We start from the raw sequence: 13,903 nt of genomic DNA, 5'->3' as shown, positions 1-13,903 counted from the left end.
AGAGAGCAGTTGTTCTTCTGTAAACTGGAAAAGCAAAACAATATTTTCACATCATGAGAGCCGCATCGTACTCCCAGAAGAGCCTGCAAGTGAGCGGCTCTGGCAGCAGAGTACGGGTTCAGAGCCCGTCGCCATCCCGATGCCGTGGATCCTCTTACGACAGTCGTGGACGCTCCGGAAATCGCAGCACCGCCATCGAGTTGGGTACAGAGATACACCAGCAGCATGCCAATGAGAAAGAGGAGATGCAGGAGCTCAATGTCAAGTTTGCAGGATACATCGACAAGGTCCAGGCACTTGAGCAGAGAAATGCTGCTCTCCACGCTGAGCTGGCGTCCCTGCAGGGCCGCTACAAGGGAGGCACCACAGGCATCGGAGAAGAATATGAGCTCAAGTTTAAAGAGGTGCGGGAGCTGATTGAGGCCCTGACTAATGAGAAGGGATCAGCTGACATTGAGAGAGGCTACATTGAAGAAGAGGTTGAAGTGTGGAAACTAAAGCTGGAGGAGGAGCTGACACTTAAAGAAGAGGCAGAAATGATTCTTAGGGAGTTTCGCCAGGACGTTGACAACGCAACACTGCAGAAGGCTGACCTGGAGAGGCGCATTGAACAACTGGTGGCTGAGATAGAGTTTCTCAAGAAGCTGCACGATGAAGAGGTGGTTGACCTCATGAAGCAAATAGAGGACTCAAAGATCACTTCTCAACTCGATGGCGAGCGTCCTGACCTGGCTGCCTACCTGCGCAACATGCGGGCAGAGATCGAGTCCGTCGCTGCTCGCAATGTCCAGGAAGCTGAGAAATGGTACAAGTCCAAGTTTGACACCCTCAAAGAGCACGCTGGCAAACACGAGGACCAGATGAAGTCCATGAAAGACGAGATCTCCACTTTCAGCAACCAGGTGACAGACCTGCAGAACCAGATCGATGGGCTGAGGGCTCGCAACGCCGCGCTGGAGCAGCAGCTTGAGGATATGGAGATGGCCCACCTTGATAAGTCGGAAGGCCTAGAGGCTATCATCGCTCAATTGGAGGCCAAGCTCTGCGAAACCAAGCTAGAGATGACCAAGTATCTCAAAGATTATCAAGAACTGCTGCACATTAAGCTCAAGCTGGATGCAGAGATCGCCACATACAGGAAGCTGCTGGAAGGCGAGGAGCAGAGGCTTGGGATTGCCAAAGAAGTCTGAATGTCCAGGGTAAGAGGAGCAGGAGGTCTGAAGCAGCAGCAGAGCATCGTGGAGTGAAGAGATTCTCACAATCTAGTTAAAGACTCTAAATTCTTCCCTGTCTTAGCAATTTTGTCCCTATTTCACTGGCTGGGTATTATTTAAAACTTTTCACTACCACTGCTGACATCTAAGTTTCAGAATTGATACTAAAATGGTACTTATCTTAACATTTTTTACAAATTAGAACAAATAAAGCTAACACCAGACAATCATGTCTTTACATATTTCTATATAGTCTATTGGACAAAAGAGACCATATAAAAACAATGATAAGATTATTAATCTCAGCAGAAATTTTATGCCAGCTTATTGTACTTAAAATTTCTGGATATTCTGGTGTCACAACTACATTTCTCTCGATACCAGAAATGTGTTGAGGTTTAATACCCAGGCCTCCTTGACCCCATCATTTACTTTGCCAACCCCTTGCCCCATTGTTTTTAAGCATCTACGTGTTGTTTGCCTGCATTCCTTTCCTTGGTACTGCAATTTTTTCTCCCTTCATTCATTGCCTCTCACTCAAGTTTTTAGAGCATCTCTCCTTTATTCTTCCTTTTTCTTTACTCCTGCTCCTGCCCAAGCTCAACACTGTTTTCTCTCCACCCTTTGTGGAAGTTTTTCACTTTTTGCCATCAATGCTTTTTCTGATCAAAGATCTCACCATCCTCACGATGAGAAACTTCTGTTCTGCCTTGATGTGTCACAATCTCAGCTCGAACAAGGCAGGACAAATGGCTGCAGATTCTGACTGGTCCCCCCAGATAATCTTAAATGTTTTGAAAAGACACAACTATTGATAATTTACACTAATGTTGACCAACTGGTTCCTAATAAAGATTGAAGTGAGTGCATACAAAATAATGTAGTGTTTTTCTTTTTTCCTGTGTGACTTCCTTTATTACTTTCATTACTTTAAATTTCCCACCTGTTCTCCATATATTTCTCTAACGTTTTTACACTCATGTGAAACTGCAGAAACATAAAAACAGTTATTTTGCTGTATCCTGTAAGTAAATGGAATAAATTGAATTTGCCACTAAGAAATAAAATAGCTGCATGAATCCAGCCTTTGTTTTATATTTATTTTATATTTTTAATTTCATGCAAGCGGAATTTCATAATGCAGCTTGGCTAGTACGTATGACTAAATATGAGTTAATTTAATGTTTTGGAAACAGTAGCTATGCTGATTAATTACTCCTCATGACAAACAGATTCAAAAATGTTCATAAATACATGTGAGTAATTTGGTAACCTATCAAGTGGCCCTTACTTTTCCAGATGGTGAAATAGGGTAATGACCAAGCTAAACAGTGGGTTGCAGGTAAAGTTCCAATGAGTGTTCTTTCATGTTTTAATGAGCTTGGCTCGGGGCACAACAACATTTGTTCCAGCCTGAAAAAGTTGAACACTTCTCTACATAGCATCATAACCAACAGTTTGCCAAACACCAGGCAGGAAAGTCCTTTCTATGAGCTTCTTTGAATGGCATTGTGGGCTTTGCTAGAGGGAGATGGAAGAGCGTGTGATAAGTCAGTGGACTGATTGCATTTTAGATTGTTTGCCATAAAAAGCATAGAGATATTTATCATAGCTGTAAAAGCAGAGCATGACCTTGAAATTTCTTCAACGGAGCAAAGCCATTGTTTGTTCAGAGGCTTTCAGAGGTATAGAGGGATAAATGTTGATTGTTTACCATGTGATGTTTACATTTTTCTCCTAAACAAGAAGACCAAAAACAAGAAATTAAGAAGCTGAAAAAGAAGTACATATGCAAAAGATGTGCTTTGATTTTGTCTCAGATCAGATATAACACACAACTTAACCAAAGCTGCAAATGCATTAGTGAGATTTATAATTTGGCTTTTTTGTTAAGAATTGTCGTCATTCACCTTTTTATCAGGTTTTTTCAGGTTTACATTAAATACATAATTACAAACATTTTAATGTTTTTAAAGACCAATGCAGCAGCTACTGAAAACTTTGTCTCTGCTGATACACAGCAGTTTAAGAGCTCACCTAGATTCAGTGATATACAGGTGAACTCATGGGTGTCTGTGACATAACATGGCTACTGGTGCAACATGGCACATTTTAGAAACTAACCAACCCTCACCCATTACTGAGAACGTATGTAGGTTCAAACTGTTACCACAATGTACAGAGAAACACAAAGTCATTAAGTTACTCTTAGAAGCTGCATTTTGCAAGAAGTATTTACATCTTCTGGTGTTTTTTTTTGTTGCTAGGATGCTGACAAGAACATCATCAAGTGGCTGAAGGAGAACGGTCGTCTCGTCAATGCCAGCAATTTTAAACATAGTTACCCCTTCTGCTGGAGGTGAGACGAGCATATAATCTAAACTGTAAAGTTGATAATACCTGTGTAATATTCCACTTGTTCCTTCCAACTCACTCTGACAAGAAGCTTTTGTTTTAAACTATAGAATATCTTCATCTGCTTGAGATGAGGGTTAGAGGTGATCTCAAGGTCAATGTAATGGCAAAGTAACCAACTTCAATTTCATCAGTCACATTTGTCTTCCCTCTTATCCTTTCTGGAACAATTTAGGAAGCTTTCTTAGATATAGGCAAATATTTTCATCTTAACTTCCTTGCTGTCTTGTCTTTTAAAATAATTCAGATACCAATGTATTTTCATCACTAAATCATTGACATAACAGTTCATTATATTTCTTTTAATTGGTCAAGTTGCTGAGAATCAAGTTGTAACCAACAGTTAAAAAATATGAGAGTGTAGACATTTGCCCATACATACTGTACGCTGTCTGGTTTAGTTTTTTTCACATCCATCTATTCCTGCCACCCCACTGAGATTCAGTTTTCCACACATGGTCTAACAAAGGTCAACTTACTATCATTGACATTTACATAAATGTCAGTGTATTTTCTTGTTTTCAGATTTAGCAGCCAATTTAAACCTTTTAAGGTCCCACTTTACCACATGGTAACAACCAGGGACAAGCAGACCAGCACTGACACAAATGTAATTTTCAGTCGACTAATTCTCTGCCTCTCACTTTGAGCAGTTGAATGCTGACCTGAGAAGGATTAATTAACCTCAGTAAATATGCAGAGATATGCTCCCTAAGCCACTAGCAGACCTATAGTGCAACCAGAAATTACTCAGACACCTTCACTTCACTTGACACATGTTGTTATGCTGAAGTCTCATGCTGGAATTCTTGGAATTCATTGAGTTTAACATAAAAATATGTTAATAATTTTATACAGAGATCCTGTTGCATTAAAGGGACTCTTACCTTTGTTGCATTTGAGAATAACAGCACATTCAAATCATCCCGCCTTCCTCCAATGCCCCACCCCCTCGTTCCCATCCGCGGTGTTTTTTTGAAGAAACTTTATTTACAAGCAGACTTACAATCTACTGCCTCCGCGCACGCACGTGAGTTTTTGTTTACCAAAGCAATGGATTCGGATTCAGAAGCACCGGTAAGTTATATACATTGATGACGCGGGCCCGAATGCGCCACAAGAAGCAGACGGAAAACCTGCATGTCCATGCAGCAAACAGACAGGTCTGTCGGCCAATAAGGTCCTTCGGTCCGAAGAATTTTATTGGTTGAAGTTTTCACTAAATATTATGAGAGTGAAATAATTGTTTGTTTTTACTCCTGGTGGGTCTGTCTTGCATTTTAGAGTGTCATTACCTTATTAATACCAATTTAACCTTATCCAAAAAAAGTGTAAAAATGCAACAAAGGTAAGAGTCCCTTTAAGATGACTCCTTTATGCCACCGACATATTATCACTCCTGTAAATTACTTAAGATATGCTGACATTCTGGAATCAGAAGCAAGACACGTAACATGACATGGATAGAATATCTGCAATGAGAATATTATTTTTTCGTCAGTTGAAGTCTTTGTGTTGCATCCTTATATTGTTATTAAATGTGTTCATGTACTTTCAGGTCTGACACCCCCCTGATCTACAAAGCCGTCCCCAGCTGGTTCGTCCGAGTGGAGCACATGGTGGACAAACTCCTCGAAAACAATGGAAAATGTTACTGGTAAGCTGTTGTGTGAAAGCTGTGGTAACCAGCCTGGTACTATGTGACAGTGAAGTGGGAGGCATGAGCTACTTGCTAAACAAGTGGTGTAAAATATCAGTGAAGACAGACAGACGTCACAGTCCCAAAACAATTACAGTCTCGACTCTGTGCTACTACACCAAGTTGTTTGTCTCAGTCATGGTCCTGTGTCTGCAGGGCCTCCACTACTGGGCATAATCATTTTAAATGGCAGCATTAGATTTAAAATAAGAGTTGTTGCAGTGGCTTGCCTTCATTTCTCATTAAGCATGGCATTATTATAATGAACACAGGACTGGTGTTTTATAGAAAACTTTAGCTTGATGCTAATTGTAATGGCAGAGCAGAGGGAAAGTAAGCTGAAGCATGATGGCTTTGCTAAGTGGTATTACCCCTGGTGTTCCCAGTGCTCTTTTCCTGAGCCACAGTAGCTGCCTCTGGTAATGGGACTGTCAACCTGAGATGAATGACTAGCCGCTAGGAAGGTGAAGACGCACAGACACACATGTACATGGAAAGCGACACGAACGCACACACTACTTTAAAGGCTAAATTCCTGATCTAGGGGGGAGCTGTAATATACATTCAGTTGCTTGTTTGTTCAGTGCATCTAGCTCAAACTAATGCAGTCCAATACAGACGTCCTGCACTAGAAGCTACCTCAAGGTTTTATTATTCTTCAAGAAAAACTGTGGTTAAAATGTCATTTGGGAAAAATTTAACTGCACCATTAAAATACAATGACCATCCAGTTGAATTTCAGCTTTAGAAAAGGGCACTTAATACGCTGGGAATTGAGTCTATTTTTTAGGACAACCACGTCCATTTATGTATGTTTGTGCCTTCGGGGATAATTAAGAACTAGGATGGCGTGTGAGAAGTCTCTTGGTATTGACACCACAGTTTAATGTCTGGGATGCAGAAACATTCCAGTTTCCACTATCATATTTATTCCTGTTTGTCTGAACCGTTAGAGGTAGCGAGGACATCTGGAGTCTCTTCCTGTGGTTGTGTCTAAGTGAAACACGTAACTCTCACAGAAGGTCATCCGTTTCCTCACAAAATGCTTTCATAGAAGATAATTAGAAAGACCAAATCTTTTTTTATGTGTCCAAAGAATCACTGTCAATTCCCTGTAATGTTCTGTAAAATGTAGCTGCTATATACACAATGTCCACCTGTGATGCTCCGAAACAGCTTTTCTATTAGGCTTAGATTGAAAAGATTATTTTTGTCTTTTTGATGATATCCCACTTTCACTCTTGAGTTCTACTCCCAGGAAAATTCTGTCTTTTTGCCAGTTGCCAACTCATCAGCATCTTCATGAAAGTATAATCCTTGCAGAGATCACTACCTCTGTACAGAGTCCATTTTAACTGATGAGAGACTTATAAGAGCCCCTTCAGTAAGCAAAGTGCTAGTTATCATACTCTCAGTGATTTGTTCATTTTATCTCTTTTTACTCAGTTGGTGTAGTGGGTACACTCGGCCGGAGTATCCACTGAGAGAATTCAGACTGATTTCTCCAGATGTCTGTAGCTCTGTCTGAATAAATGAATGACTGGATTAATGAAAGGGAAGCTGGTCTCTTTTGAGACTTAAGAAGCAGGAAGGTCGACCACCGTTGTGCGAGTTCAGCACATAGTTTCTCGGCCATAAGAGAGAAGAAAATGCAGAGTTAATTAACTGGTCTGAAAATGACTCAGGCTGCACTGTTGCTTCTTTCCATCACTTTTTAAACCCAGTTGTTCACTCAGTCCACTTCACTGAGCTACTCTTTCAAACGGTCCATTCCTTGCATGTGCTCTTCACAATGGAAACAGGTTTACAATTAAACATTTTTTGTGAAGTTGGACAGTGGGTCTCTCATGTTGGGGCAGAAGCAGACAGAGCAGTTTGTAAAAAATATTTAACATGCTCATATGCTAATACCAATATGACCAGACAATTCGTTTTTTCAATATTTTTCTTTTAAGCTGCAAAACCCCGAAGCAGTCACGTGATTTGCATCATTTTCACACAACCTCAGTTAGGTTGTGACTGACCATCATGCACCCTTTCAATCCTTCTCCTTCCTGACGACAACTTCTGTTCCTCTGACATATAAGAGAAGCCTGTCTGTGGTAAATTACTCTTCCGTGCGTCTTCAGCGTAAGACAGAACACTTTAATTCTACATTTAGCCTGAACGAGGGAGAGAGAGAGAGAGAAAGGGAGGGTGAGTGGTGGAGGAGTGGTCGGGTGGCGCTGGTGGAGAACAGCAGCAGCAAAAGAAAAAAAAAATCATTAAATTGATATATTAGGGTCCTAAATAGAAATGCCTCCTACAAATGGGAATTGATGAACTTGTTGCTTAGCGCGTGGATCCTGACAACGATTTATTCCGCCCCTCCTCCTCCATTCTTCTGAGCAACATGGCCAGGCGCTGCAAGAGAGGGGGGAAAAACGAGGAAGAGATAGTGAGATAGTGAATTAAAGCAAGAAATCGGTTCTGGAAAAATAGAAGGCAAGAGCAAGAAAGGGGTACAGAGAAGGATGGTGCCTTGAGGGGAGTGTTAACCTTTGCAGTCAAGCTGCATAAAGAGAATAATGCAGTTTATTTTTAGGTCTAAAAATGAAGAGGAGGAAAAGAAGCCAATAAAGGAATAATCTTGGACATCATAATCATGCTTGCTGTTGGTGTGGAAAATACATTGCATACTAAATTAATCATGATATCCGCAGGTCTTGACAAGAACGAATTGGATTTACAAAAGTCTATTATGTTTTCCCTTGTTCTTCAGTGTATCAGATTGAGTGTGGCGATATAAATATTAATATACCTATTGTGTCATTGCAGGACCATCCTTCTTCTCATTGTTCCTGTTGTTGCAATCATGTTTTATAATGCAATGTTGCCTCTGTCTCCTTAGGGTTCCAGAGTTTGTGGGTGAGAAGCGTTTTGGGAACTGGCTGAGAGACGCACGCGACTGGGCCATTTCAAGAAATCGTTACTGGGGCACACCCATCCCGATGTGGGTCAGCGATGACTATGAGGAGGTCAGGAAAACACAGAACAGGCAGTTAAATGCTACTAATGTGTCTTTGTACTCTTCAGAGATCAGACAATTTGCCTGTCATGACCAAATACCAAGACAGTTATTCTTTTCTAAGGGAGCTGATCTCAGCGCTGGCAGCATTCACAAATTAATCTGGGCTAAGCATGAGATGGCATAATGGAAAAGTTGAACTCTCTGTCACATTGACTTTTGTTTACCATAGAAATGAGTTAGGAAGAAAAAGTCTCTCCAAAGGAATATTTGTCTGCTGCGAGGGAGCAGAAATGCATCTCCTTATAAACTGACAAGGTGACATGTATTCTCTCCCTGACCTTTTTGACACTTGCATAATTTTGCATATCTGGTCCTTTTTGCGTTTGTGGAGGCTTGTGTAGGAGAGACTCTGGCGTGGTTGAGGGAGGTGACCATGGTGTCAAACCAGAGTGTTGCGTGACTCTACACCGCAGTCGGAATCAGCTCCCCTCAGGCGCCATTACCGAGTGCTTCTATAAACTTAACGCATGAATGATTCATTATTATAAACAGCAAATAAACTATGTGTTTGGTTTCTCTTCATGCCAGTTAAGGCGACTTCAAAGGTCTTCGAGACAAACAGCAATATGTGGTGAAGGCGGAGAGAGGACACCGAAAATTCAGGGTGGTGAAGGAGGAGGAGTCAGAATAATTTAGCTAGTGAAGAAAGTGAGTACAGGGGGATGAAGGAAGAGAAGGGGATAACATGAGAGATTAATGCAGGGGGAGGAATATTTATTAAAGAGGCAGTGTAGAAGAGAGCTAAAATATAAATATGTTTGTCCTGTTTTCAGGCTTGAAATTAGGTCCCAGCATTTTCTGGAGATTGCCTTTGCGCATTTAAAGAACACTGCAAACGATTCTCTTAGTCAGACATGTTCACATTAGCAGGAACATGTCCAGGACATTCAGATGAGGGTTGCATCTTGGTAGAGCATGCAGGAGGCTGGATATAGAAATCTATTCTGATGCAGACATAGCTTGATTTTGTTCACAGCACATTGACACCATTCTCAGCCAATATCACCTAAAGCTCAAGATTCTAACCTTTTCCGGGTTGGTAATCTTTGTTGGGTCCACTATGTATAAGGCTCTTCTTGTTCATCCGGAGATATTTTGTATTCTTATTGTTTTTTGTTAGTTTTGCTCGGGTTAGAAAAGTCATCAACATGCCCACTCGCTCGTGGTAAATCTGCTGTATTCTCACATTTTACTTTGGTGTTTGAAGAAAAAACTCTGGAGAATATAACAACTGACTCGGACATTTACAGGCCCTCTTGATAATTTCAGGAGATTATCTGAAGTTGTCTGACAGCCGCTTGTTTGTTACCAAACCCAGCTGACATTGTGAAGCAGACTGAACTGTATAGAAATGTCAGAATTAGGTTGTCTGAACGTCTTGGCTGAAAGAGGGACAGCAGGCGACCTGTTTGCTGGAAATAGCATTGTGACCATTTCCAGAACGTTCCCTGACTGACTCCCTCACACAGCGGCAAATCACACACCTAAAGCTTAACCCTCAAGTGCGTGTGTGTCTGTGTGCGTTTGTCTCCATGTGTTAGTATGATTGCTGTCTCTCAGTATCTCTTCTTTTTGTTCTCTCTCTCTATCTCTCTGTCCCTGTCTTCTCGAGTTTCTTTTACCCTTGTCTTCTTTTATGTCTGGTGGTGTTGTGCCAGGCTGAATCTGGGCCATGTTACCTGCTGCTATGTTAAAACTAGAGCAGAGCATACAGGTTAATTCTCTGAGGAGACCAGATAACACACTTAACCACAATTTTTCAGGTAAAGTTATTCAGGAAGTTTGTGGAAGTAGGCCTACTTTACACAGTGTTTCCTTTTGTAATAATCTCGTAAAACATCTAGGCACATGAATCAGGATTATGAGGTTTAGCACTAATATTCCTTTGCAGGCTTTGATAAAAAGCCAAAATCATAAAATATACAACTGGCTCAACTTGACATTATTGGTAAAATGAGCCTTCGTCTAAAAGATATATTTGCCTACCAGCACCTCTAAAGCTCACAACTGAAAATAAAACTACTAACCAAACACATGTTACTTATAACTTTTACTAAACTAGTATATAAAAACAACAGGCAGAGCAATTTCATGTCATCTAACTAAACTTTTTTTCAAAATGTCAAACTTTAAATTGAAATGGAAGGATCTGTAGAAAAAGGAGTGATTAATTCCTTACTTTACACTCTGTAAAAAGGAAATTTAATTTGTCAAGAGCATTTTAAAACTTTCCAGCACTCAATTATACTAATTTGGATGTCCTACTTGCTCATTTTACAGTTAACTGAACCAAACTAGACAGTTGTTCTGTGTCCAAAAAGCAGAAAAAAAACATTCAATTTACTGTAAAGAAACATAGACAAAAAAATATATTCTCACTTTATAAAAAGTGCAACCAGAGAATGTTTGGAATATGTCCGCCTAATACATGAATTCCTGTCATCGGGCTTATTAATTAATCATCTTATTGTTTTAGCACTTTTAGTGTGTGGTTATCTTCTCATTAAGGACGTTGTTACTGTGATTACTGTATTTGTGATGTGTGTTTGTGTGTGCGTGTTATTCTTCAGGTGGTGTGTGTGGGGTCCATGGCCGAACTGGAGGAACTGACCGGAGTCAAAGTAACTGATCTGCATCGGGAGAGGTGAGACACTTATCAGCCCCCGAGATTATCAGCCAACCACCTAAACATGTACTCAGTCATATTTCTGTCTGCCGTGACAGGGCAGTGCTATCAGGATCTGTGTGTCCAGGGGTGGATATGTGATATGAGGATTGTGATGTAGTTGCTGTGCCTTTTCTGTCAGTCTACAAATTCTTAAATCCACCGTGTCTCTCTAATGTGACCTGAAGTGTTGTGGAACACAGATCACTTTCCTCTCTTGCTCATCATCAGCTAATTGCCTTTCATTTCCACTAACAGCTAAATGGATAGACTGTAATCAGCCCAGATTATAATATGTGAAGTGACCAGCTACTGAAGATAATATCTCTGCATGCATTGCATTTTAGAAAAGTGAATTTTTTACAGAAATCTTAAATTTGAGTCACCTCTTAAACTCCATAAAATGTACTCAGAGGTGCCCTTCTTTTTGTAAACCTCCTGTTTAACACTTTCCTGTTACCAAGTAGACCCAGGAGCAGAGCGCTTCAGAGAAGTACAGTACATTAATGGAGCAGCTTTAGTCGCTAATAGATTAGAACAGTTTATAGTCCTGACTACCTACAACTCTATTTTGTGAAGCAGGTTGTTACTGGAGGGGAGAAGGAAGTAAATGTGGATCAACTGTCTGCCTCCATGTATTTATCGGATCTCTTGTTGTTTGTGTTTGTCTCAGAATAGGGTATTTGATCTAGATTTAATAGGTATTTCACTCAGACTGACAAACCGTAACTACTATAGAAACATGGTTTATCGGTTTCCTTCAGCTTAGATAACTTCTCTGTAGAAAACAACGACTTTGTCCACAGGCTGAATCCCAGCAAGTCTGTATTTAGAGTAAATTAATCCATATCCCTGTGTCTGAAAAGTATGACCCAAAGCAATAACCGACCTTATTGTACAGTGCTTCAGCACAACATGAGCACCGCTGTTCTTCAAGCTCGTTCCCAGTGGTGAACGATTATAAAATCATTGCTCTGGACTGCAGCCAGAACAGCCTATAGACCCATAGATCTATATAGTGTACAAATGTGTAAACAGTTCCCTATGGCGCTCATAAAACCTGAAATAAAACAGTACTTGTCAAATTGTTATTGCCTCCATCTGTCTCAACAATTGCTCTCCCTTTCTCTTTCTTTCCTTCTTTGTGTCCACTTTTTTTCTGCCCAGCATCGACAGTCTGACCATCCCGTCCCGGTGCGGTAAGGGCACGCTGCGGAGGGTCACAGAGGTGTTTGACTGCTGGTTTGAGAGCGGCAGCATGCCGTACGCCCAGGTCCACTACCCCTTCGAAAACAGAAAGGAGTTTGAGGACACTTTCCCCGCTGATTTCATCGCCGAAGGCATTGACCAGACGAGGGGATGGTAAGCTGTGGATGAATAGGTTGTTGAATGGAGAGAACTAATGGAGGGATAGATGGAAAGAGGGTGACAGATGAGGAGGGGCAGAGACACACTTCCCTGCTGAGGTCATTGAGGGAATTGGTGAGAGCAGGAGATCAGTTTGACATTTCTTTCAAAGAAACTATTCAATGTAAAGGATTAATATAAGATGTAAAATGCAAATGGTTGAATACAAAATTAAGAAATCTAATCTAATAAAACATAGTTTGAATTCTATAATCTGGTCAGGAGTGTTACGTTGACCTTTTATACCGTCTTTTGTTCCCCTCTGCAGGTTCTACACCCTGTTGGTGCTCTCCACAGCCCTGTTTGGCAAACCACCCTTCAAGAACGTCATTGTTAATGGTTTGGTACTTGCCAGGTCAGTCAAATTTACTTCTTAACAAATTCAAAACACTTTCCTTTCCTCTTTGAGACTCACGGCTTCAAGCCCATTGGTTTCTACTGTCGACATTATATTGCAGATACATCATTTTATTTATAATGTTACACAATTCAATTACTTAAACCCGAGAGAATTGGTCATTTGTTAGGCGCAATTTTCAGCTATAGATTTGGTGCCATGATGAGGAATTACAGCAGTTGCATTTGTATGTGGCATTGACTCATAATAAACTGCTTTGTTAATGGTAATGAAGAAATTAGTACAGCAACGGATCAACTTACAAGAATGTATTGTCCGCCAGTGCTGGTCCGGGGCACAGCGAAATGAGCAACGTCAAGTTTTGGCCTTCATTCAGGTTCAAGAAGTACATTAGTATAGGACCAGTTCATTGTTAGTTCTGATCTTTGATGAAAATAATAATAATAACAGATAAACATGATATTCCAGCCTTTCTTTTTCTCCAGACATTTAGTCTTTTAGTTTTCCCCTATCATGCGTCCTTATTTGCCTCCACTTATCCACACCTTTCTTTTTCTTTCAACCATTATTTTTATATTGTCTTTTCTCCCTCTTTATTCACCTGCCCATTCATCCCCTCCTGGTCTTTCTGCTGTTTCTCATGATCAGTGTGGTATGTGTGCTGTAACATTGAGCCCTGAGAGCTGCTCCACAATAGGGCTGCTTGTCCTCAGCCCTGGGGTCTAAACGCAGCACTGTGCTCATGGGCCTGCTGACCTGGAAACACTTTGACTAATTTGAATACCAAGTTCATGGTTTCTAACATGCACTTTTGTGCATGCATGCATGTGTATGCGCATTAATGCCTGTGCTTGTTTCATTCCTGCAGCGATGGACAGAAGATGAGCAAGCGTAAGAAGAACTACCCCGATCCGGGACTGATAGTGCAGAGCTATGGAGCCGATGCCCTCAGGTCAGCTGTGAGCCTGAATCTGAGCGATTGTGTGTTTCTGAAGCTGTGTGTCGGTGGCCCGGATGAGTGTGTTAACCTACCTTATGTTAATAGCAAGCATAGTTTTAAAGGTTTTAATCACTG

General features: G+C 40.9%; 2 protein-coding genes across 2 annotated transcripts in view; both read left to right on the top strand.

Annotated features, from left to right (window-relative positions):
- Positions 1–13,903, top strand: part of iars1 (isoleucyl-tRNA synthetase 1) — a 45,111-nt gene that overhangs the window by 10,936 nt on the left and 20,272 nt on the right. The window contains exons 12-18 of the mRNA XM_061069950.1: positions 3,482–3,573; positions 5,188–5,286; positions 8,219–8,345; positions 10,969–11,042; positions 12,231–12,425; positions 12,739–12,825; positions 13,697–13,780. Coding sequence (XP_060925933.1) covers positions 3,482–3,573; positions 5,188–5,286; positions 8,219–8,345; positions 10,969–11,042; positions 12,231–12,425; positions 12,739–12,825; positions 13,697–13,780 — 758 coding nt within the window. The remainder of the gene's footprint in view (positions 1–3,481; positions 3,574–5,187; positions 5,287–8,218; positions 8,346–10,968; positions 11,043–12,230; positions 12,426–12,738; positions 12,826–13,696; positions 13,781–13,903) is intronic.
- LOC133000653 (vimentin-like) lies at positions 54–1,190 on the top strand. The gene has a single exon (XM_061070603.1). It carries the CDS (start codon positions 54–56, stop codon positions 1,188–1,190), a length of 1,137 nt encoding a protein of 378 aa, XP_060926586.1.

Source organism: Limanda limanda, chromosome 4 (assembly GCF_963576545.1).
Source record: "Limanda limanda chromosome 4, fLimLim1.1, whole genome shotgun sequence".
Lineage (NCBI taxonomy): Eukaryota > Metazoa > Chordata > Actinopteri > Pleuronectiformes > Pleuronectidae > Limanda > Limanda limanda.
Note: the sequence above shows the minus strand (reverse complement) of the source record. Positions and strands in the feature narration are given on the sequence as shown.

Bases quoted from the DNA above. Each gene is read 5' to 3' on its own strand.
- LOC133000653 (XM_061070603.1), top strand. From the start codon at position 54: ATGAGAGCCGCATCGTACTCCCAGAAGAGCCTGCAAGTGAGCGGCTCT.